Here is a 26,809-nt window from a genome sequence, read left to right on the forward strand (position 1 = left end):
GGAGAGCATTGCAGTAGCTGATAGTTCTCTAAGGAACGAACAACTGACCAGCAGCTCCTTCCAGCCCAATAAAAACAAAATGAATTTTTTTAATTTATTTTAAATTTTTAAAAAAGTCAACCTAAAAATGTACTAAAACATTAAAACCAAGCACAAATAATTATAAAGGGTATGCTCATTTATTACCTTCTCTGGAGCTCTACAATTCCCATTCCTAATATTAGGCTCACAGATTCTGAACCAGGTCTAACCTGGCCCAGGACCCAAGAGCAGATTCCTATGTATAAATGCTGGGGAATCTCAGCAAGTTTCTGCTCCTTTGTTCAACTCCATGTGGAGTCCAGCCCTGGAGCGTGGTGGGCAAATTGCCTCATTAATTCAATCGGTAAATTGAGGACTTTTGCATTTATGTTAGCTGCTGGCATTTGCTTTGAGAAATCTAAGCAATCCCTTGGCAAAATCCAGGCCTTTACATTATAACTGGAATAAGATACACAGAAACATTCCTGCCCTTGACTTGGGAAACCCACTCTGACCCTGGAGTGTAACGGAATATGTTCTGTTCCCCTGCCCTACCAGCTCCACGACAGATTATCCTGTTGTAATCACATTGCTGTTCGTGTGGTCTAGCTGTGTGTAAATTGGCTGCCAGGCTTCCTGCAACAGTGGCTGTGATGCATTGGACATCAAGCCTTTTGGGACATTATGCAACTGTGGAAAGTGCACTCAAATGTTCCTTCTCTTCACAAATATGTAATAAGATACAAGGTAAGAATTGGAGGATTGATGGATCAGCCTCTTTGAACAGAATTTCCCCACACTAGTTATTAATCTCAAAATAAAACAAGTTGTTTGTTCTTGTTATTAACAATGCAAACTTATTGTGGTACTCATACTATACAGTTCACCTGGCTGTTAACTTCTATTTCAAGCTAGTTCATCAAATGTACAATCAAGGAATATTTATAAGACAGAAGCAGGTTACTTTTCCTGTGCCAACAGAACACCAAAATAATGGAGTGTTTCTCAGATGTGTGTTTTTCTCTGGGGCTACAGCCACAGGCGGTATATAGAATCATAAAATCAATGAACAATTACAGCACCAAAAGAAACCATGTGGTCCTTCAAATCGATGGAGGTCTTACATTAATTATTCCTATCAGACACATTCGCTCACTCTTTCCTTGTACTGTTGCAAATTATTCTCTAGAAAAGTTCTGCCTATCATCAATTCTAAAGCTTTGCATGGGCTTTTTCCCACAGAATCGGCCCGGGAGACGTTAGAGCAGCATGTCCCGAAGAGGTATGGACAAAGTATTTAAAAAGGCTTGAGTGTTTGCGTGGGCTTTTTCCCACAGAATCAGATATCAGAGGAAGGTTTTTTTATCCAGAGAGTGGTTGGGGCATGGAATGCGCTGCCTTGGGTGTTGGTGGAGGCAGGTACATTGGCCAAATTCAAGAGATTGCTGGGTGGTGGAGGCTGATACGATAGGGTCTTTCCAGAGACTGTTAGATAGGTACATGGAGCTGAGTAAAATAGTAATTTTACCCTAGTAACCTAGTTACCTAGTAATTTCTAGGGTAGGGACATGTTCGGCACAGCTTTGTGGACTGAAGGGCCTGAATTGTGCTGTAATTGTTCTATGTTCTATGTTCTATGTTCTATAAGCATATGGAGGAATTTAAAATAGAGGGATAAGTGGGAGGAAGGGGTTAGATAGTCTTAGGGGAGGTTTAGAGGTCGGCACAACATTGTGGGCCGAAGGCCCTGTATTGCGCTGTATTGTTCTATGTTCTATATTAAAACAACAATGCAGTGATATCTAATACATTTTTTTCTTTAACCCAATCATCTCTAAACAGGCTTTTAATTTTGCAGTTACTATGTATGCTCAGGTTCCAGGCAAGTGTGAGGGCAAGATGGGGTAATGAATAGAAAAGGAAGGGACGCTACCCCGGCCCCTAACCAACCTCACAATCATTAAGCATATTAAGGTCACATATGTAATGTGAGCATAATGTGCATGTGTCTGATGTATTTGTGCCCTCAGAGAGTATGGAATTTAAATTCTTGCACATGACCCTAGACATGATGGTGAGAATCTATCTCAGGATGGTGGTGTTGAACACACAGCACAGGAGCAACTGTGCATTATAGTCCATCTCTGAAATGCTACTCTGCTGGCATCTGAGAGACTGAAGTTGAGAGATAAGTGAAACAAGAGTCGCTACTATACCACGTATTTGACAATCTTGTGCAAGGACGGACATCTGTCCCACAGATCGCGTCTAATGAGTACTTTAATCAAGCAATCTGCTCTCTCTCAAAGGGAGGCAGCTCATGCCTTAAGTATCTTAAGGGGCAGAACAACAACTGAGAGCGTCACTGGCCTTGATTTGGCAAAGCCAATAAGTTATGGCCAACCCTCCATCTCACCATTTCACCCACTTAAGTCAAGGCCTCAGGGGCAGCTCACTGGCAACAGGGAAGGACAGAGATCAGCCAGTGTCCCGGCATTAAATTGCTGGTAGGTGAATAACCAGGCAAGGTTATCCAAAGGATACCCCTGTTTAGTCTAGAACTAGGAGACAAAGGGTCGTGATAAGAAATTAGATGAGGCCACTTTTCCTTGCTCAGATGGTTGTGAGTATTTGGAGTTCACGCCTCAGTTAGCTCTGTCACTCAATATATTCAAAGCTGAGACCAATAGGCTTACAGAATCTAATGAGATTGTGGGAATGGATGGGAATATGGATAATGGAAGAACATCCATGACGTTATTGTACGGTAGAAGGTGCCAAAGGGCCTTGGACCTACACATGCTTGTGTTTCATATGATTTAGTTGATACAAATGATATCCTTCTGTGATGATGTAGTATCTTGTGATAGATGTTGTTTCTCAGCATTGTTGTTTTCGCCGAATTTCTTGAAAGTTCAGTGAATGGTCTTTCACATTTCATGGGAGCCAAACAACAAGAAGACAGCATTTTTTCAAGTGGGCATTATTTAGGACCGAGTAGCAATTTTATTTCAGTACATAGTCAGGGATGTGTGACAACCAGGGAGATCCTGAGGAACCTTCGCTTGTGATTCTATTTCTATCAATGTCCTCTGATAGATGAGGGCAAAAATCAAAAATGGCTTCTCAAATAGAGCTCGCATGTTATACCTGAATGCCACATAGACATCATGGCCAAGAAAGCACACCAGCATCTCTATTTCCTCAGGAGGCTAAAGAAATTTGGCATGTCCCCATTGACCCTCACCAAGTTTTATCAATGCACCATGGAAAGCATCCTATCTGGATGCATTATATGGAAAACACTGCTCTGCCTGAAACCGAAAGAAACTGCAGAAAGCTGTGGACACAGCTCAGCACATCACAGAAACCAGTCTCCCCTCCATGGAGTCTGTCTACATTTCTCGCTGCCTCGGTAAAGCAGCTGACATAATCAAAGACCCCACCCACCTCAGACATTCTCTTTTTGCCCCCCTCCCATCGGGCAGAAGATACAAAAGCCTGAAAGCATGTATTACCAGGCTCAAGGACAGCATCTATCCCACCATTATAAGACTTTTGGACAGTCCCCTCATACGATAAGTTGGACTCTTGACCTCACAATCTACCTCGTCATGGTCTTTCACCTTATTGTCTACCTGCACTGCACTTTCTATGTAACTGTTATACTTTATTCTACATTCTGTTATTGTTTTTCCCTTGTATTACCTCAATGTACTGATGTGATGAAATGATCTGTATGGATGGCATGCAAAACAAAGTTTTTCACTGTACCTCAGCACATGTGGCAATAATAAACCAATTACACCTCTGAATCATGAGGGTTTTTGAATAAATGCAACAGCACCATTACAATCGATGGGGTAGACGATAGATTGTCATTAATTCAAGTGATTCAGAATTGGAGCAATTCTGTATTAAAATAAACATTAATGCTCAGCTAGGTTTGCATACCATCTCAGTGCCAGACCATGACTGGACACACACACTTGAATCAAAAAAATTCTTCTGTGTACTAAGTGAAATAAATCATTATCCGATCTCAAGAGACCAAGGTTTATGATCCATTACACCTAACTTGAGGGAAAAAAAACTTTTCCCTTGCACTTATACCCTCATGAATCCTGTGTTGAATTGGTCATCAAGCCATTGCTTGGTGGCCAAAATCTTATTTGTACTGGCAGCTTGGATATTGGCATAGAACTTTAAACCCAGTGAAATTCTATTACTCATTGCCAATATAAATTCCACATATTCAGCACTGTGAATTGATGTAAGGCTAAAATAAACTCACTAACTGTACATTAGGTTTCAATTCTGAACCAATTTTGAAGAAGCATAGTCTGCTACATTGCTTGTTTTGCTGGGTACTCCACAGAGCAGAGAAATACCACCCAATCAGGCTGATGTAAGAGACTGCAGATGCTGGAATCTGGAGCAACAAGCAATCTGCTGGAGGAAATCCGTGGGTCGAGCAGCATCTGTGGGGGGAAAGGAACTGTCGATGCTTCAGGTCGAAACCCTGCATCAGGGCTGAGGCAGTGTTTCAACCCAAAATTGCTTCCCCCCACAGATGCTGTTCAACCAGCTGAGTTCCTCCCAGCTGATTGTTGTTATTCCACCCAATCAGGCTGCTTGTTTCAAAATAAAATTCGCAAATAAATATTTTAAGGACAGTGCTAAATCTCTGAAAAGGCTTTACTTAGTTTCTATTTAGCCTCACTGAGTGTTAACTTCAGAGAGACTGAGGCTGTCACTGCATAAAAGGCAGGTTTACCTGACTGAGGGCACAGGAGAGCATTATTGTTGCATCCCTGCCTCACACTATTGTTCACGTAGAGAAAGGACAGTTTGAGTCCAATTTATGATCACCAACACAATGTGGAGACACAAAGATTTTATTTTGCACAAGTTGTGTGGGTTTGGATGACATTGTCTGGCCAGACTTTTTCATTTATATGTTCATGAGATGGTCAAGTTCAGCTTAATGCAGGGTGGCACAGCGACGGATCTAGAAGAGCCTCACAGTGCCAAAGACCCATGTTCAAGCCTGAACTCTGGTAAAGGCTGTGTGGAGTTTGCACATTCTCCCTGTGACCGTGTGGGTTTCCTCTGGGTACTCTGGTTTCCTTACACATCCCAAAGACATGCGGGTTGGTAGGTTAATTGGCCACTATAGATTGCCTTTAGTGTGTAGGTGAGGGGTGGAATCTAGGGAGAGTTGACAGGAATGTAAGGAGAATACTTGTTTTTAAATGAAATTAATGTAGCGTGAATGCAAATGGGAGGTTGACTGCCGGTGCAGACTCGATGGGCCGAAGGGCCTGTTTTCATACCGTATTGTTTTATAATTCTAATGCTTTTAAAATGAGTGACTCATTGGATCAGGTGCAAGGCAGTGAAGGGTTAAGCATATTGCTGGAGCACGTACATACCAGACCAGAGATGGATTGGGTAGAAATTTGTCCTCTGTTGTATGCCCTAAGCACAAATTATTTCAGACCTGTATGAACTCTATTTCTGAAATTCAGTTCAACTTACTACAAAGGAGCTGGATTTCAGAATGGAAGCTCCGAGAGCACTTGATGCACTTTTGCACATTTAGGAAAGACCACAGAGGGCACAAGTCTTGCAATAGTCCTGCCAAAGCATTAGGTGACCAGGAGATACATCGCAAATCACCCCCTTGGTTTAAAAAGCTGTCTGTTACTAATTGATTCTGTCACACCAGTTAGGCCACTACTGGGATACTGTGTGCTCAATTCTGGATACTACACTTGAAAAAGATCTAAAGGTCCTAGAGAGAGGGTAGATTTACTCAAATAGCTGCAAGGATGAGGGATTATAGTTGTGAGGTTAGACTGGGTCGTTGTGCTTGCAGCAAAAAAGGTTGAGAGATTTTTTGGAGGTGTAGATATAGGGATCATGGATGCTTGAAGGGTTTAAGCTTATAATCCCCATCACCCCCTCACCACAGCACTATTACTGTGAAAGGACATGCAATAACAAATGGTAAATTCACTTAGCAATGTAGCAGTACATTCCCTTTCTGTATTCAGAGGACTGGTGCGGCGCCAGAGGACTGGAGGGTAGCTCATGTTGTTCCATTGTTTAAAAAAGGCTCTAAAAGTAAACCAGGTAATTACAGGCCTGACATCAGTAGTAGGTAAATTATTGGAAGGTGTTCTGAGAGATCGAGTATACAGGTATTTGGACAGCCAAGGGCTGATTAAGGATAGTCAGTATGGCTTTGTGCGTGGTAGATCGTGTTTAACGAATTGTGTAGAGTTTTTCGAGGAGGTTACCAAGAAAGTAGATGAAGGAAAGGCTGTGGATGTTGTCTACATGGACTTTAGTAAGGCCTTTGACAAGGTCCCACATGGGAGGTTAGTTCAGAAGGTTCAGACACTAGGTATCCATGGAGAGGTTGTAAACTGGATTCGAAATTGGCTGTGTGGGAGAAGACAGAGAGTGGTAGTGGATGATTGTTTCTCAGACTGGAGGCCTGTGACTAGTGGTATGCCTCAGGTATGTGTGCTGGGTTCATTGTTGTTTTTTGTCTATATCAATGATCTAGATGATAATGTGGTAAATTGGATCAGCAAGTTTGCTGATGACACTAAGATTGGAGGCGTTGTGGACAGCGAGGAAGGCTTTCAAAGCTTGCAGAGGGATCTGAACCAAATGGGAAAATGGGCCAGAAAATGGCAAATGGAACTTAATGCAGACAAGTGTGAGGTGTTGCATTTTGGAAGGACAAATCAAGGTAGGACATACACAGTAAATGGTAGGGCACTGAGGAGTGCGGAGGAACAAAGGGATCTGGGAGTTCAGATACATAATTCTCTGAAAGTGGTGTCACAGGTAGACAGGGTTTTAAAGAAGGCTTTTGGCATCCTGGCATTCATAAATCAAAGCATTGCTTATAGGAGTTGGGATGTTATGATGAGGTTGTTTAAGATATTGGTGAGGCCAAATTTGGAGTATTGTGTGCAGTTCTGGTCACCTAACTATAGGAAGGATATCAATAAGATTGAAAAAGTGCAGAGAAGATTTACTAGAATGTTGCTGGTTCTTCAAGAGTTGAGTTACAGGGAAAGATTGAACAGGTTAGGGCTTTATTCCTTGGAGCGCAGAAGAATGAGGGAAGATTTGATAGAGGTTTACAAAATAATGAGGGGTATAGACAGAGTAAATGCGAGTAGGCTCTTTCCACCTGGATTAGGTGAGATAAATACGAGAGGACATGGCTTTAGGGTGAAAGGGGAAAGATTTAGGGGGAACATTAGGGCGAACTTCTTCACTCAAAGAGTGGTGGGAGTGTGGAACGAGCTGCCACTTGACGTGGTAAATGCAGGCTCACTCTTAAGTTTTAAGAATAAATTGGATAGATACATGGATGGGAGAGGTCTGGAGGGTTATGGACTGGGTGCAGGTCAATGGGACTAGCGGAATAAAGTTTCGGCACAGACTAGAAGGGCTGAATGGCCTGTTTTCTGTGCCATAGTGTTCTATGGTTCTAGACTGGACACAATACATTGTCGATACAATTTTTAATTTACTTGCTCATAAACTGTGCACATTGCCAAGGTTTATTCTCAATCCCTAACCAGTCCTGCACTGTGAAGGCTGTTAAAAGTCATCCATGTTTCTGGGTCTGAAGTCACAACCGTAAATATGGTGAACTTCCTTCTTTTCCAGATGCCTTGTTTTTTAAATAAAACTTCAGCAACTCCACAGAGGCCATTATTATACGAGAATTTTTATTTTTATATTGCATGTTTATTTAGCTGTCTGAATTTAAATTTTCAAGCTGCCATAGTAAGATCTGAATTCATAGATTCATACAACATGGAACCAGGTCCTAGAATCTGCACCAACCATCAAACACCCATTTACACTGATCCCACACCAATCCCATTTTATTCTCCCCACATTGCCCTCAGATTCTACCACCTTCCTGCACACTAGGGGCAAGGGATGCCAGTCAATTAACCTCTCAACCTGCACATCTTTGGGATGTGGGAGGAAACCCACACAGTCACAGGGAGAATGTGCAAATTCCACACAGACAGCAGTGGAGGTCGGGACTGAACCTGGGTCACCAGAACAGTGAGGCAGCATCTCTACTGCCCATGTTTCCAGCTCAACAGATTGGCTTCTCTGAACATAAGTCCTGAAGTTTTACTACACTGATACCACATCAACATGGTATAGAAAGCTGTAATTTTACTGAGTTTGAATAACAACTTGTATCTATAATACTCTTTTCATAGAGAAGAAATCTCCCCAAGTGCTTCATGGAAGTATTAATGAAACAAGAATTTGAACCTGAGCCACATAAAGCAGAAGATCAAATGTCTGGGGAAAGAAATGGGTCATAAAGAAGAAAAGAGAGGTAGCTTAAATCTTAGAAACTTCCACACAACCTACGTGCATGTTTCAGCAGAACAGCCCTCTCCATCTCTGAAAGGTGGTCGGATGCAAGTGTTGTTTAATGAGGCAAACCCAAGGCCCAATTCAGCATTGAGGAAGTTCAAAACAAAACTGCAGATGCTGATAATCTCAAACAAAAGCAGAAAGTACTCAGCAGGTCGGACTGCATCTCTGAGAATAGAAACAGATCTGACAAAGGGACACCGACCTGACTGTTTCCCCTCCCACAGTTGCCACCTGACCAGCTGAATACTTCCATGTTTTTTAAATCATAGGTACATAGATCCTTGATTAGCAAGAGGGTGAAAGGTTACTGCAGGTAGAATGGAAAACGGAGTTGAGGTTACAATCATGATCTTTTTAAATGGTGGAACAGGCTTGAGGGGCTGAGAGGCCTGTTTCTGTGCCTAATCCAGTCTTCTCTTAAACCCTAGGGATATTCGGACATCAGCAATAGAGCAATAAAGTTTCATATTATCAGCAAACATAGAAATATTACTTTTGGTTTCTCATCCAAATCATTATCATGCATTGTGACTAGTTGGGGCCCAAACTCCTGGGACGGGCTGTGCTTTTCTCCATCATAATTCAGACATTTAATTGTCTGAATTAAATGTCATCTGCCATTCTTTGCACCACTGGCCCAGCTGATCAAGATCCTGTTGTAATCTTAGATAACCTTCTTCACTTGTCCACTATACCACCAATTTTAGTGTCATCCACCAACATACTAACCATGCCACTTACATTCTCATCCAAATCGTTAATATAAAAGATGAACAACAGCAGACCCAGCACTGATCCCTGCGGCACACCACTGGTCACAGGCCTCCAGTTTTAAAATGTGGGAAGCCGTGTAGTACTGAGATGAGGAGAAATTTCGTTACTCAATGGGTGGTGAAGTTGTGGAATTCTCTACCGCTCAAGGGGGTGGAGTCTCAATTGCTGAATGTATTTAAGAAGGGGATGGATAGATTTCTAGACACAAAGGCTTCAAAGGTATGGGGAGAGAGAGCAGGAATATGGCTACAGAGTCATAAAGAGATACCGCATGGAATCAGGTCCTTTACAGTGGCCAATCAACCTATCAACCTGCACACGTTTGGGATGTGAGAGGAAACCAAAGTACCCGGAGGAAACTCACATGGAGTTGGTGGATCCTATTTTCCTTTACATTCCATACGCTTTTGCTCGCAATTCTTCGTGCTAAGTCAGCAATCCCAGCAATGGCTTCAAGAATGCAAACATGGGCTGTTCTCTTGTCTCAATGTGATTATGTAATCGAATAAAGAAGTCAAAACAATTTGCTATTGCAGATGCATTATCAAGGTTACCATATGAAAATTCAGACATGGTCAATAAAGGTATGACTTTTACCTTGAATATGGTAGCAGATGATATTCTATTTAAAGCAATGGAGATAGATGAGGAGACATAATAAGAAATTGTCCTACAATAAGCATCATAAAACTTTAAAAGGGCAAACAGAATCAGGCAAATGTCCAGATGAAACTGTACTTGCAGAGGTACTTGATGTCAAAGAATCATACAGCATGGAAACAGGCCCCTTGGCCTATAAAGTCCACAACCAGAATCAACCACCCATTTAAATTACTTCTACATTGATCCCATTTTATTCTCCTCATAGTCCTATCCACTTCCCCCAGATTCTATCACTAACATACACACTAGAGGAAACTTACAGCTGCCAATTAACCTACCAACCTGCACATCTTTGGGATGTGGGAGGAAACTGGAACACCCAGTGGAAACCCATGCTATCCCAGGGAGAACATGCAAGCTCCACACAGACAGCAGTGAAGATCAGAATTGAACCCCTTTTACTGGGAATGTGAGGCAGCAGTTCCACTAATATGTCACTGTGCTGCCCCAACTGTGATAGAAAACATGAATTGTCAGTGAAACAAGATTATGTTAAGAGGGCTTGTTATACCAAGTGAGGAGACCTAAGTTTAGAAGAACTGCACACTGAATATTTAGGTTTTGCCAGATTGTTTGCTAATTGGCTAGGACATGAAAAAGACCTTGATGAGCTTGTTTTTTTTTTATCTCTGTGACAATCGCAGACCCAAACCAGTGAAGACACTTCTACAGAGTTGAAAATGGCCCTTTCCAAAGAGTACAGATTTCTTATTGTAAGAATGAGATCGATATTATGCATTGGTAGCCACTCAAAATGCATTGAGGTTGAGGAAATGAGGTCCATTTTCTCATGGTCCTTGGTTTTGTTTTTTTATAACTGAACACTCTACGAAACAAAACAGTAGTAAGCACGCACTTGTTCTACCACATCATCCAGTGTCAAATGCTAAATTGAGAGAAGAGTGAGAATTGTGTGTTCCTGATGAGCATGAGGTGTTGATGAGGAAACTTCTTGCTGAACTACAGAACAACACCACAATCCACAAAAGGTTATAATCCTACTGAGTTACTCTTGAGTAGAGGACTGAAAGCACCATTCTTAGTTTGGCCAAATCTTGAGGGGATGGTTGCAGTTGAGGCAGAAACTATACTATGATTCAGATCATGGAGAAAATCAGTTCAAATGGCATGTTCATCACCAGACAAATCTGACCATCAGAAATGGGATATTGAAGTACGTGGTACAAAGAAAGATCTTGTGAAAGTAGGGTATAAAGTTGGAAGTGTGCACATAAATCTCTTAATTCCAGAAAGAGATCTATCAGAAAATATCAAAGACTTAAGTGATTTCAAAAGCTTTCCATAGGTCAACCCAGGAGACTGTGGAAGAACCAACGAGATTCTATCGGAGCGGCTGCTTCCTCGTCAAGAAGTGACTGAGAAAAACTGGGAAGAGGTTATATTTTTAAATAATGTGTATATAAATGATACTCTTGGTTTTCAAAAAGCAAAAAATAGTGTATGTAACTGAAGTATATTTCTGACAAATGTGCACATTTATCTTGTAGTTAGATGAATGAATAAACCAATTTCACGTTTCTGGTAACTCTCTGTGCTTTATGTTTCTTTACACACTCTGCATTCTAGTCCTAATGCGGGCAGATGGGATTTGGGATGAAGGGCTTAGTTCTGTGATGTATGACTTTATCGCTCTCTATGACTATATGATTTGAAGTAAGGAATGTGAACATGCGTAAACACGTCATATTGATTCATTTTTAGTCGTTCCAGGACATTTTTGAGTAATTTTGAATGTTGAAAGTATTCATCATTATTGACGACTTTGACATTTGGCTAAGAATGTGGGTGTGGTTTATCTAGCTGTCAAGGTATTTTTCAACCACACCCCCACATGGATCTCACCACTGAAGATCCAGCTAACATTTTGCAGCAGGTAATCAATTGGGATTATTTTCCTATTGCTGTGGGTCATCCATCACAAATTTTGGGCTAAAATCGGGGACAACCTGTATTTAGCCCTTCCAGGTTAAAGCAGGTTCAAAACTACCTGCAGGAAATCTGAAATAAAATCAGAAAATGCAGGAAACATTCAGTAGGTGAAGCACCATCTGTTTTTATTTCATTAAGTACTTGAAAACTTTGTTTGTTAATCTGTGGATATAACCTTAAGGAAGTCAATGTGATTAAATAACTGAAAGGCAGTTTAAAATTGCAAGCACTTCATTCCAAATTTTGACAGGCTAGTGGAGAAAAGTTCATCTTCAAAGGTACGACTTACTTCTGAGAATCTCAGGGTTGTAAAAAGTTGCCGCAAATGTCACAGGCTCTTCTGCTACAGTGGCGAGCCCAGTCTCCCTGTATTGTGGCCGCCCTTTCATTGACTGACATTTCAGCATTTTCCAGTGCTCAGGGTAAAATATCGTCATGAGTTCATCCACACTGGATACCGACCGTAACTGCTGCTCCAGTTCACTGCTCATCTGACCCTGGTAAGGAACACAGAAAGCGTCAGTTAAGCAAGCAACAATCCAGGTGTACCCGTGCCTGAAGAGAGAGAAATTGGCTCACCTAACCTGCACATTACAATTATTTGACCAATTCAGACACTAAAGCTGTGGAGTGACAGTTCTGAATGATTTGTAGACAGATGACCCTGAATTATTGAGAGGTCCTTGCTTCACTTTGGAGAAGTTTATGTAAAAGAAAATCTGCTGATAAACTTGATAACATACAGGAGTTAAATTACACACTTCTACAAAGAGCATATGAGGGAGGTAGGGGATCAATATTCCAGAGAATGGGATTTTAATTTTCCACACAGACAGCTTGAGGATTTTGTTTACTTAAATAATTTATGTAACTAAAATCCACAGGCATAAGAAACAGTTATTGGAAACAATAGAATTATTAAACCACTTAGGGTTTTTTTCCATTCTAACCAAAGAACACATCTGTTCCTTTAATAATAAAATTAAGTAGTGCTTTTCATTTTATATTCACGTTGTTTCTTTTCCCTTGAAGTAGTGTTTGTTTCTTCCGTTCTTGTTATGCATATTTTATATACATGTTCTAAATATTATGTCACAAGCAGATATTTGAAATAATAAAGTATTTTCCTTTGGACATTAAAAGTCAGGACTCTGTTATTGAAGATTTTAACACAAACCATCAATTGGGATCATGAAGAACCGTTCCTTCCACATTCCAAAGACATACGGGTTAGGAAGTTGTGGGCATGCTATGTTGGCACTGGAAGCATGGCGACACATGTGGGCTGCCCCAGAACACTCTATGCAAAAGATGCATTTCACTTTGTGTTTCAATACGCGTGGGACTAATAAAGATATCTGATTGAACAGTCGACGTTTCGGGTCGAGACTTCCGTTATGAGGAGAGATTGGATAGGCTGGGCTTGTTTTTTCTGGAACAAAGGAGGCTGAAAGGTGACCTGATAGAGGTATGTAAAATTATAAGAAGCATAGATAGGGCAGATAGAATCCTTTTCCCATGATAGGGGTATCAAGAACAATAGGGCACGGGTTTAAGGTGAGAGGAAGGAGTTTTATAGAGGATTTGAAAGGAAAGTTTTGACATAGAGTGGTAGATATCAGGAACTCGCTGCAGAGGAGGTAGTGGAATCAGATACAATCACAACACTTAAAAAACATTTAGGCAGGCACTTAAAGAGGCAAGGCAGAGAAGGATATGGACTTAATGCAGGCAAATGGGATTAGTGTAGATGGTTGGTCAAAAGGCCTGTTGCTGTGCTCTATGACTATCAAATGATTTTAATGCAAAATAAAAACCTAAAGTGCTTCACAGGAAATTCATCAAGCAAAATAAAAAAATAACAAGATGCCGGAGGAACTCAGCAGGTCAGGTAGCAACTGTGGAGAAGAACAGACTGTCAATGTTTCAGGTCAGGACCCTTCTTCAGGACTGAAGGTAGGAAAAGGGGAAGCCCAATATATAGGAGGGAAGAACAGAGCAGTGACAGGTGGACAAAAGGGGGGAGGCGGGGTGGACACAAGGTGGTGATCGGTGGATGCAGGTAAGAGATAGCGATAGGCAGATGTTGGGGAGGAGGAGAGAGCAGATCCACCAGGGGATGGGTCACAAGTATGGAGCAAGTGCCCCATGGGGGGAGGGGAGGGGACGAGAGGAAAAAAATAGGTAAGAAGAAAAAAAGAGAGATAGGCTAGGAAAGGGAAGAAAAGAAGACACATGTGGTGGGGGAGGGGGGATCGGGGGTTGAATTTCTTAAAATGGGAGAATTTGATGTTCGTGACGTTAGGTTGGAAGGTCCCAAGATGGAAAATGAGGTGCTGTTCCTCCAGTTTGCATTTGGATTTCTCCTGGCAGTGGAGGAGGCCAAGAACTGACATATCAGTGATGGAGTGGGACGGGGAGTTGAGGGGGAGTGGTAACGGGGAGATGCAGATCGCGGTTACGGACAGAGTGCAGGTGTTCTATGAAATGGCCACCTAGTCTGCATTTGGCCTCGCCAACATAAAGGAGGCCACACTCGGAGCACCGAATGCAGTGGATGATATTAGGAGAGGTGCAGGTAATTCTCTGTCTGACCTGAAAGGACTGTTCGGGTCCCTGGATGGAGGTAATGGAAGTGATGTTACACCTATGGTAGGGGCAGTGGAAAGGCCCCGGGGTGGCAGCGAAAGGCAGAAAGGGGTGGGGAGGGGAAGATATGCTTGGTAGTGGGGTCCCGTTGGAGATGGCGGAAGTGGCAGAGAATGACGTGTTGGATACGTAGGCTGGTGGGATGAAATGTGAGGACAAGGGAGACCCTATCCCTGTTGGGTCTGGGAGGGGTGGGAGTGAGGAAGGGTTCTGACCCGAAATGTTGACCGTCTGTTTTTCTCCACAAATGCTGCCTGGCCCACTGAGTTCCTCCAGCATCTTGTTGCTTTTTCACCTAGATTCCAGCATCTGCAGTCCTTTGTTTTTCTATCATCAAGAAAACATTATTAAGACCCTATAATAAGAGGAGGTGTGTTAAGGAGGGCTCCCTGCCTGCATTGCCTAAAACTGAAAATAATGTTGAAATCTTGTACTCCTGGAGTACAGAAACAGAAGGAATTATCTCACTGAGAGGTTTAGAATGATCAAAAGGGTTGATAGGCTAGATAGAGAGAAACTATTTTCTCTGCTGTGGAAGTACAGAACCAGGACAACACCTAAACATTTGAATGATGCCTCTGCCAGTCATAGGGGCAGTGAATCCAACCCTCTCTGTTCCTTCTATCAATTAATTCAAATCTAAGCCCTCTAATTACTGCCATCTCTGCTGAGAGAAAATGACCTCTTCTTGTTCACTCTATCTGATTGTCAATTTTGTACCACTGAATTATATCTCACCTCAGTCTCCCTTATTATGAAGAAAACAACCCCAGCCCACATTGTTTCTCCTCATAATCATAATTCTTGGCAACCTGTTTGTAATTCTCTTCTGTAACCTCACTAACGTTATTCCATCATTCCTGTCGGGGCCTAATATAGATCTGGCCTGATCTTCCTGTCATGACCAATTAAGGTTCCTTTACTTATCTGGGCTGCTACCTGCAGGGGTCTGTAGATATGCACTCTAAAATCTCCCTGTTCTGATAAGCTCCCCCATTCACACTCCCACATGGTAATGTCCTATGACTTTGTTCGTTTAACCCTTGCACCTTGGCCACAAAAAATAAAATGAGTAACTTCACTCTGAAGTAAATCACTCTCCTTGGGGGTGTGAGGGAGAAAGATGACTCATGTGGCAGATTGTCAGAATCAGAATCAGGTTTATTATCACTGGCATATGTTGTGAAATTTGTTGCTTTGTGGCAGCAGTACAGTTGTACATAAAGACGTAAAAATTACTATGTTACAAAAATAAATAAATAGTGTTAAAAAAAGACAAATATTTCCCAATTTTACTGTATTATTACTGACTTTAAAGAGGTTAAAAAGGGTTGTGTGTTACTTAATGGTCTGTCTTGCATGGATAAACCGTACTGTGGAAACTTGGCAAACAAATTTGGCTGCCTTGCCTCAGATATCATCTCAGTAACTCTTCTGTCACAAAGCTTTAAGGTTGGTAGGTTAGACGTGTGACATAAATGTTCCCTTTCATTAAGCATTAGGCTGTGCTCTTGTGAGAATAAAATATCAAGCTTATGAATATTTATCTCAGACCATTATTAAATAATGAAGCAATTTGTTTTAAAGAGTTGTGCAGGAATGTGATGATATAGCTGCCAGACTCATTTCTAAACATGTCAGAGTGTTTAATTTGTTTTAATTAACAGACATTGTTTTCTACTTTATCAGACAAGCAAATCTACTTTGCATATACTGCTAAAATGTTTATAATTCGCAGCTGTTGGATATGGGGAAGCAGAGCTAAAAGCTCAGTTAAACATCAAGCCAAGTGAAGTCTGTTGATTTGACACAAGAAATTATATGTTCACTAGAGTTATTTTTTCAAATAATCCCCATGTTTATTCTTAATCATCCTACAATCTAAGAAAATATTTCACAGCTGAATGGAATAATATTTATTTCAGGACCAGGCTTTTAAATTTACATTTTAAGTCACCTCACATGCTGTTTAACCAAGGATTTCAAAGGTTTCAGATGAATGCTCTGCATTCTATTTAAGGATGGAACATATTTTCATGCCTTGCCCTCTGCAATCCCCCAACCCACTAATTGGGTGCTAGACTTTAACCCTCTCATCTGTATAGTCCTACTTAAAGATTTGAACAGAAGTAGCAATAAAGTAACAGCAAGTTGTGCGGTTTGATTCCCTTTTAACTATCAGGGGGAACCCATAATTCAGAAAGAACTGGATGAAGTAACCCCATTATGCATTCACTAGAGAACATAAGAACACAAGAAAATAGGAGCAGGAGTAGGCCGCTGGCCTCTCAAGCCTGCCCAAATATTCATTATGATCATGACTGATCTATGCCGGCCTTAACTCTTCTTCTGTGCCAGAATGTTAAATAATAACTAAAAAAAAAGCTAAGTTAAAGCACACTGTAACAGCAGCAGCAAGTCTTAAACAGGCTTTTTTTAAAGCATCTTCAAAGGTCAAGAGATGGGATTCTACAACAGTTAGCATCTTAAATTTCAGGACACCAAGTTTTACATTCCTGAATATGAGCATCATTAAACAACAAGCAAATCATAGTGTTTAACTGCAATTTAGACTCAAGTAAATAAAAAAAATGTGCTGTTCATCATAATATTTTACAGAAGATCTACTATATATGTAGAAGTGGTTCTTGGAGGGATTTGGATCTGTAATTACTCACTCAAAGATAGGCCATCCGCTTCACCATTGGCTATAGGGTGCATAGTGCCACACTGATTGCATGGTGATAGATTCATGAGGGAATTACTGGATCAAGTTGTGTGTGTCAAACAGCATAATGTTGTTGCAGAAGATTAATAAACTGGCTCCTGTCCCTCTCTTAATAAGATATGGAAAATGCACTTTGCGGTAGCTCAACATGACACTCAATGCACCACCAGGCATAATGACTGCAATGTGTAAGCACTCAATCTCCATCAAATGTTCAATGTATCGGCTTCTCAAGAATGTACTGGATTTAATTAACAAAGATTTGATGAAACCGCAAATACATGAGGGTTTGTTTCTTAGTAGCGATGAGACCGCCAGCATGTGGAACAGCATGCGCCGAGAATATCTTCTTGTTGTCACTTTTGGTTCTTATATTCCACTGTGGTAATTCCAGCAGTTGAGTTTTCAATGGACCTGTGTTCATTTCTGTTTATCTCATGAAAATGAAGAGCAGAGCTTGCATAATCCAAATGAGGATCACTGTTTAGTTCTGGCAAGTATTGAGATGATGCAAACAGCTAAAGGTATTCCCCAAATTAGAAGTCCTTTTTTTAATGTTCCCCACAAGACTTCCCCTAATTGTTTAATACTAAAAGAGAAGAGGTCCTGAAGGAGGAATACAAGGCGTTAGGGAGAAGGTTGAGAAGTAGGACCTCAAGGGTAGTAATCTCAGGATTACTACCTGTGCCACGTGTCTATGATAGAAAGAATAGAAAGCTCTGGCAGATGAATGTGTGGCTGAGTGACTGGTGCAGGGAGCAGGGCTTCAGATTTTTGGATAATTGGGACCTTTTTTGGGGGAAGCATGACCTATTCGCTAAGGATGGGTTGCACCTAAACTCCAAAGGGTCCAATATCCTGGCAGGAATGTCTAATTTAGCTGTTGGGGAGGGTTTAACCTGATCTGGCAAGGGGATGGAAACCAGGATGTTAGGTTACAAGATGCTAAGGTAAGGGAGGAAGTTTACAGAAACAAGTCCAATGAGGATGGCAAGAAGGACAGGTAAGTGAGAAGTCAGGATAATTTGCTGAATAATAGAAGTACAACAAATCAGGATGTTAGGATACAGAATGTTAGGATAGAGGATGAGGTATATAGGAACATGTCTAAGATAGTATGTAGTGAAGATGATAAGAAGGATAGATGGGTGAAAAGTCAGGATAATCTGCTGAACAATAGAAGTACAACAAAATCAATAGCAGATACCGGACTAAACGTACTATATTTAAATGCACGTAGCATTAGGAATAAAGTAGATGACCTAGTGGCACAACTACAGGTTAATAAATACGACATTGTGGCAATCACCGATTCGTGGCTTCATGATGGATGTGATTGGGAACTGAATGTCCAGGGGTACACAGTGTATAGGAAGGATAGGCGGGTAGGCAGAGGGGGAGGTGTGGCCATGATGGTTAGTAGCGATATAAAATCAATAGAAAGGAGGGACATTGGGTCAGAGGAGGTGGCAGCCTTATGGGTGGAGCTAAGAAATAGCAAGGGTAAAAGGACAATAGTAGCAGTCATATATAGGCCCCCAAATAGCAGTCAGGAAGTAGACGATAAGTTGCAGTTTGAGATAGAAAAAGCATGCCAGAGTGACAATGTGAAGATAATTATGGGGGATTTTAACATGAAGGTGGACTGGGAAATCCAGCAAGGCGGTAGAACTCAGGAGAGTGAGTTTGTGGAATGTCTACGGGATTTTTTTGGAGCAACTTGTTGATGAGCCCACCAGGGGATCAGCTGTTTTGGATTGGGTGCTGTGTAATGAACCGGAGGTGATTAGGGAACTAAAGGTAAAGGAACCACTGGGAACCAGTGATCACAATATGATTGAGTTCAGTTTCAAGTTTGAGAAGGAGAAGCTGATAACTGGTGTATCGATATTTCAGTGGAACAAAGGAAATTACAATGGTATGAGAGAAGAGTTGGCCCAAATTGATTGGAAGAGTAAGCTGGCTGGAGGGACGGCAGAGGAGAAATGGAAGGAATTTCTACAGGAAATAAGGAAAATTCAGGATAGATATATTTCAAGAAAAAAGGTTTTGAATGGAAAAAAGGCACAAATGTGGATAACGAGAGAGGTGAAGGCTAAAATAAAAGCAAAAGGGGCGGCGTACAAAGAAGCAAAAATTAGTGGGAAAACGGAAGACTGGGAAGCTTTTAAAAACCTGCAGAGAGAAACTAAGAAGGTCATTAGGAAAGAAAAGATGAATTATGAAAGGAAGTTGGTGGATAACATTTGAAAGGATACTAAGAGTTTTTTTAAATATAGAAGGAGTAAAAGAGAGACATGGGTTGATATAGGACCAATTGATAACGGTGCAGGAGATATTATAATGGACAATAGAGAGATGGCAGAGGAATTGAATGAATATTTTGCATTGGTCTTCACCGTGGAGGACATCAGCAATGTGCCGGTTAGTCAGGAGTCTCACGAAATGGAACTGAGTTCAGTTAAGATTACTAGAGAGAAGGTGCTAGGAAAACTAAATGGGCTAAAGACTGATAAGTCTCCCGGACCGGATGAGGTGCATCCCCGGGTTCTGAAGGAGGTGGCTTTAGAGATAGCGGAGGCATTGGTGATAATTTTCCAGGAATCGATAGATTCCGGCATGGTTCCGGAGGACTGGAGGGTCGCAAATGTAGTTCCGCTGTATAAGAAAGGAGGGAGGCAGCATAAAGGAAATTACAGAATATTAGTCTGACATCAGTGGTGGGAAAGTTATTGGAATCTATCCTCAAGGATGGGGTTACGGAATACCTAGAGGTGCAAGGCAAGATAGGTCCTAGCCAACATGGTTTTGTGAAGGGAAGATCCTGCCTGACCAACCTATTGGAGTTTTTTGAAGAAATCACAGGTAGGGTGAATAAGGGAGAGGCGGTAGGCATTGTGTATTTAGACTTTCAAAAGGCCTTCAATAAGGTGCCTCACAAGAGACTGATTAATAAGATGAGAGGTCATGGAATTACGGGTAGGATAACAGAATGGGTGGAGCATTGACTGGTTGGCAGGAAGCAAAGGGTGGAAATAAAAGGATCTTGTTCTGGTTGGCTACCGGTTACTAGTGGTGTTCCGCAGGGGTCGGTGTTGGGGCCGCTCCTTTTTACCTTGTACATTAACGATTTGGATGATGGAATAAATGGTTTCGTGGCTAAGTTTGCAGATGACACCAAGATAGGTGGAGGAGTAGGGAGCATTGAGGAGATAGGAAGGTTGCAGAGAGACCTAGACAGTTTAGGAGAATGGGCAAGGAAATGGCAGATGAGATTCAATGTTGAGAAATGTGCAGTTGTACACTTTGGAAACAGAAATAAGCAGGCAGATTATTATCTAGAAGGAGAGAAAATTCAAAGTACAGAAGTACATAGGGACTTGGGGGTACTCGTGCAGGATACCTTAAAGGTTAACCACCAGGTTGGATCAGTGGTAAAGAAAGCGAATGCTATGTTGGCATTCATTTCGAGAGGTATAGTGTATAAGGAAGCGTTGATGAGGCTCTACGGGGCACTAGTGAGGCCCCATTTGGAATACTGTGCGCAGTTTGGGCCCCACGTCTTAGGAAGGATGTGCTGACGTTGGAGAGGGTTCAGAGGAGATTTACGAGGATGATTCCAGGAATGAAAGGGCTTACGTATGATGAGCGTTTGTCGGCTCTTGGACTGTACTCACTGGAGTACAGAAGAATGAGAGGGGACCTCATAGCGACATTTAAAATGTTGATAGGAAAGGACAGAGTAGATGTGGCTAGGCTGTTTCCCTTGGTGGGTGAGTCCAGGACCAGAGGGCACAATCTTAGAATTAGAGGGTACAGTTTCAAAACAGAGATGAGGAGAAATTTCTTTAGCCAGAGGGTGGTGAATTTGTGGAACTCCTTGCCACGTACAGCAGTGGAGGCCAGATCAGTGGGGGCACTCAAGGAAGAAATAGTTAGATATCTAAATAGTGGGGGTATCAAGGGACATGGGGATAAGGCCGGACATTGGGATTAGAATTTTTTTTTCTCTCCCCCCCGCCCCCATTCCCCATTTCTCATTTCTTTTTTTCCCTTTTCCTTGCAGCAGACTTGATGGGCCGAATGGCCTGCTTCTGCTCCCTTGTCTTGTGATCTTGTGAAAAGCAACAACCTAATTTGGTACTCTGCCTAAGAGCCAAGTGTGGCGCAATAGTGCAGCCAGTAGAGATGCTGCTTCACAGCTACAGTGACCCAGGTTCAATCCTGACCTCTGGTGCTGTCTGTGTGGAGTTTGCACATTCTCCCTGTGACCACATAGGTTTCCTCTGGGTGCTCTAGTTTCCTTCCACCTCCCTAAAAACGTGCAGGTTGGGGGGGGTTAACGGCCACTGTCAATTGCCCATTGTGTGTAGATGAGTGACAGAATCTGGGGGGAGTTGATAGGAAATGTGGGGAGAATAAAATGGGTTAGGGTGGGATCAGAGTAAAAATGCTTGCATGAAGGATGGCACGGACTCAATGGGGTGAAGGGCCTTTATCTCTCTATGAGTCTATGACTCATCTCAGAATGAATTCAGGTCTGTGAGTGGGTTCTCTGCTCGCAACAATAGACACACAGAAGCATATCTCACAAACCTGATCAAGTATTTTGAGGAGACAACCAAGGAGATTGATGAAGGCACAGTGGTAGATGTTATCTATGTAGACTTTAGTAAGGCTTTTAACAAGGTCCTACGTGGTTGGCTGGTCCAGAAGGTTAAGACACAGTGAATCCAAGATATGTTGGTGGACTGGATCCAAAATTAGCTGGGTGATGGGACATAGAGGGTGGTGGTGGATGGGTGTTTTACTGATTGGTAGTCTGTAACAAGTGATTTACCACAGGGATTGGAGCTGGGCCTTTGTTGTTTGTCATACATGTAAATGACTTGGATGAGAATGTAGGGGGTATGATTTATAAGTTTGAAGATGACACAAAAATTGGAGGAGTTGTAGATAATGAAGAAGGTTGTCTAAGGATACAGCATGATATAGATCAACTGGGAAATTGGGCAGAGCAGTGGCAGATGGAATTTAATCCAGACAAGTCTGAGGTAATGCACTTTGAGAGCTCAAATTCTGTTAGGCACATAAAGTAAATGGCAGGTACCTTAGGAGTGTTTAACTTGTTGAAGTGGAGAAATTTTTGGGTGACTCCAGAGCAAGGGGACATAAATATGAGCTAACCAGTAATAGATCTGGAGTAATTCCTTCACACAGGGTGAAGTGGAAAAGTGAAACCTGCACCACACAGATTGGATGAAGCAGAAAGGACTGAAGCATTTAAGGGGTGGCTGGATGATGCATTGATGAGGGAGAAGGGTTAGAGTAAGATGGGGCATGAAAGGAGAGGTAAGTAGACCAGTTTTCGGCTTGTGTGGAATATAACCACTGACACTGGCTACTTGAGTTGAGTGAATTACTTTTGTCTTGAGGCTTTTACGCAATTCTGCACAAAATCTGGTCTCTACCTATCTGTTAAGCTCTACTTTTCTTTTTAGAAATCTCTTTTTTTCTCTGCAATAATTCCTTGATTTACAAACTTTCAGTTTATGAATTTTCATCATAGTGTTGTTGACTCTTTGAAGTGTACGCCTTGAACTTATGAAGCAGTTTCTCTTTATAATGAATTGTGTGCCACTCATCACTGATAAGAATAACATCTACTTAAGTGCTCATCATGAGTTTAGCTCCACTTTTCCAATTTATAAAGTGTTGCTTCACAAAATGTTCTTTAGGAATACATCTCTTTTATAAATTGAGAATGGCTGGACATATCTTTTGAACTTGGGTGCACAGTGGCTCAGCGGGTAGTGCTGTTGACTCATAACTCCTAAGCCCAGGTTCGATCCTAACCTCCAGTGCTATACGTGTGGAGTTTGCACATTCTCCCAGAGATCAAGTGGGTTTCCCTTGAGTGCTCTGGTTTCCTCTCATATTCGGTAGGTTAATTTGTCATTGTAAATTATCCCAAGTGTGGATGAGTGGTATGAGATTCAGGGTGGAGTCAATAGGCATGTGAAAGAGAATTGGTTACAGGGAAATAAGTGGGGAATGGAAGTGACGGAATTGCTCTGTGAGTCATAGACTCAGTGGGCCAAATGACTCCTTCTCTGTGAGACGAATATCTCAGACCAACTTTTCTCCTCTTGTTCATATAGTGCGTACACTTACCAAACTAGCTTTTTTTTCACTCGGTGGATTGCTAGAGCAGACTGCTTCATAAAGTTGTCAAGGCAGAGTCAACATTCAAAGGTGACTTGCATTCACTTGGAAAGCAAAGAGCACTGGTCTATAGGGAAGGGGCGTGATTGGCAGTGGATGGGACATGTTCTTTCAAAGTGGGGCAGAGACATGGTGGATCAAATAATCTCTTATTCTCCTGTTTGATTCTACAAATACAGAGCATTGAATACAGAAAAAAGGTGGTTATCCTCCAAAAGATTATAAAACCTTGTCCAGACCTCAGCTGGAGTACAGTGTGCAGTTCTGGTCACCAAGGTAGAGGAAAACATGTGATAGGATCCCTAGGAAGGATGTGATAGCGCCAGAGAGGGTACAGAGGGGATTCACCAGGATGTTGCCTGGGATGGAGCAGTTCAGTTATGAGGAGAGACTGGAGCAGCTAAGTCTTTTCTTCCTGGATTGAAGAAGGTTAAACGGGGACATGAATAACGTACATAAAATTATGAGGGATATAAATAGTGTAGACTGCAGGAAACCTTACCCCATATCATAGGTAGATAAAACAAGAGAACATAGATTTAGAGTAAGAGGAAAGAAATTCAGAGCAGATATGAGCAGAGAGTGGTAAGTACCCGGAATGCACTGCTTGAGAGCATGGTTGAAGCTGGGTTGAGGTATCTAGATGAGCACATGAATCACTTAAGTATAGAGGGCTAGGGACCTAGTGTTGGGCGATAGGGTAATATGGAAGGGTACCCACTGGTCGGCATGGATGAGTTGGGCTGAATGGCCTGTTTCCATGCTGTATGGTTCTATGGACTATTATTCTATGAATCTGGCTCTTCTCAGGAAGCACATTCTAAGGGATGCTTTAAATCAGCAAGTACATTTTCAAGGTATTCAACAGAAGCATACTTATTTTCACAATAAGTGAGCACCAGGAAAGATTATGTGGGAGACATAGACACTAACCTCATTAAGGGAGTAATGTTAGGTAAGCCAAAAGCAAACTCTGGAATGGTTGGAGCTCTATTTTCCAGTAATAACTACAAATGATACAATTCTAATCTTACAGTTACACTCAATTCAACTTTGACAGCCAGTATCAGAAGCTAATGGCCTTCATTTCGTTAAAAATGTGACGGTGCCCAAATGAAGCATGGCCAACTTATGTGCAAATTGCCCAATTATGTGGCAAAGGAATGAAGACTGAAAAACTGCTTTGGATAAACAATACCTCACTATTGACCATGAGCTTGTAAAGTCATAGCATGTCTACATTAACTGTCTCTTAAACTTGCCACAGAAAACTGAGTTCAGTACTTACATCTGTAAAATGATAATTGATAATAATGGCCAAAACACATGCACAAAAGTGAAGTGAACAACCACTGGTGTTGAAGCTCAATCCTTGAGGTTGTGAATTGCTGTTAGAGATTTTTCTTCACAGACTTTTTCTGCCTTTTTTTTCACTGAATTCATTTTTTTCTTTCCATCTCTTCATTTCCCTTGCTGCATTTAACATGACATTGATTTCTTCCTCCTTTCCTTTCTATATTATTTTAATCCTTTAACCTCATTAGTTAAGAAAGTACACAGGTGGTACCTTTATTTAGCAAGGCTCCAGACACCTAGTTTCCCCCACAGTGCCGTTATCAGCACTTCCACTAACTTAGTGGAAAGACAAATTCAAACTAAATGTGCAAGAACAAGCCAAAGAAGATACCTACTTTAGGAATACTTGGATCATTAAAGATTTGCATTAAAAATATTGCACAAAGAAATGATGAACACTTAATAAAAGACTTGTGTTGGATTTAAAACCTTGTCAAAGAGCACGGTCTTCTTGTAAAATACAACACATCTAAATAATCTCCAACTACAGCTGTAGTGGATAAGTAATTGTAGGATTGTGGTTTCGTCGTGGGAGCAAACCAAGGTGCTGAGAGTAAGCGATATTCAGTGCTTTTTAATCAAGTCAGTGTGCACTCTATCAAAAGTCATTTGGACACTAAGCACTCAAGATTGCAAACATTATATACTTCAGCCTTTAAAAAAAATCAAGCTGATCTGAACCAAATGTGGTTTACAGTGAGCCATTTTAAAATGAGCAGTTGGTTTATGCAATGTGTGCAGAAAAAGGAGAAAAGAAGAACCCACAATATTATCCTCACTACAACTTGTGGATATAATAAGACCTCTAAGAATTTTGTTCTCATGCTGCGATACTTTTTGTCCACCAGCAAAGGAGAAAGTCTTCACTGCATTTAGGCTTTTGGATTAATAACCTAATTCCATTTTCAGTACTTTCTTTGAAACATGTACCTAAAATTCATTCTAGCCAATAGTCCTAGATGAGCAGTGTAACACCATTAACATCAGTGTAACATCATTGTGCACTGCCTTCAAAGGTCATTGGATTTACCAAAGGTGAATTTGCAAAGAGATGAGTCTGGAATAGCGATTTATGGTATCCCCAAGTGAGCAAGCAGAATTTTGTCCTTTGACTCAGTGAAAGGATAAAGTTCCTTTCCTCAAGCGAAGGTCCATAAGGCTACTAAATGCAATGGCTTCACCAAACAAAAATCAGTTGGTTTCCTCTGCCCATTTAGCAGGCATGGAACAAAAAGTGGCTTCTGCTGCTGATACCTTACAGGTTTATTGGTGCTTGGACATCCAGTGAGTGTTGGAAGGGTCATAATGGGTTAAAGAGGTTGTTGATACTTACATCCGTAATAGCTGGCCTGATGATGCAAGAGTTGATTTATAAACCTCGGTCCGGGGAAGATGTCTATTTGGACAGAGCAAACTAATATGAGGGTAACAACAGTCATAGTGCAACCCAAAGTACAGAAATGATTGCACTTCAGAACCAATGCATTGGCTGAAAAGCACTTTAGATTGTGAAATACACTTTACAAAAACAAATATTTCTTTCTATTTTTAAACAAATGTTTATAACGTACCTAAATCTCAGAGATAATAAGCTGCCAAATTTCACTGCACTCTGCTGTGACCCCAGTCACCAAATTCCATTCTCAACTGTTTTGGACAGCATCACAACTTCACCCCCACAGTCGGAAATACTTCACTCCAAGTCTGCTCTCATCAAGATTGTCATGACTTCTAAATCTCTGAATACCAACTCATGTTTTCTCATGTTTTTATTAGGATGCTGCCTGGATTAGAGGGTATGAAGGAGGGGTTGAACAGTCTTGGGTTGTTTTCTCTGGAGTGTCAGAAGCTGAGGGGAGACCTGATAGAAGTTTATAAGATTATGAGAGGCATAGATCGGGTAGGCAGTCAGAATCTTTTTCCCAGGGTAGAGATGTCAAGTACGAGAGGACATGCATTTAAAGTGAGAGGGGGAAAGTTTAAGAGAGATGTGCGGGGCAA

General features: G+C 41.5%; 1 protein-coding gene across 1 annotated transcript in view; it reads right to left on the reverse strand.

Moving 5' to 3' along the window:
- vegfc (vascular endothelial growth factor c) overlaps positions 1 to 26,809 on the reverse strand; it is a 172,452-nt gene that overhangs the window by 62,870 nt on the left and 82,773 nt on the right. The window contains exon 2 of the mRNA XM_052019779.1: positions 12,140 to 12,347. Coding sequence (XP_051875739.1) covers positions 12,140 to 12,347 — 208 coding nt within the window. The remainder of the gene's footprint in view (positions 1 to 12,139; positions 12,348 to 26,809) is intronic.

This window comes from Pristis pectinata, chromosome 7 (assembly GCF_009764475.1).
Source record: "Pristis pectinata isolate sPriPec2 chromosome 7, sPriPec2.1.pri, whole genome shotgun sequence".
Lineage (NCBI taxonomy): Eukaryota > Metazoa > Chordata > Chondrichthyes > Rhinopristiformes > Pristidae > Pristis > Pristis pectinata.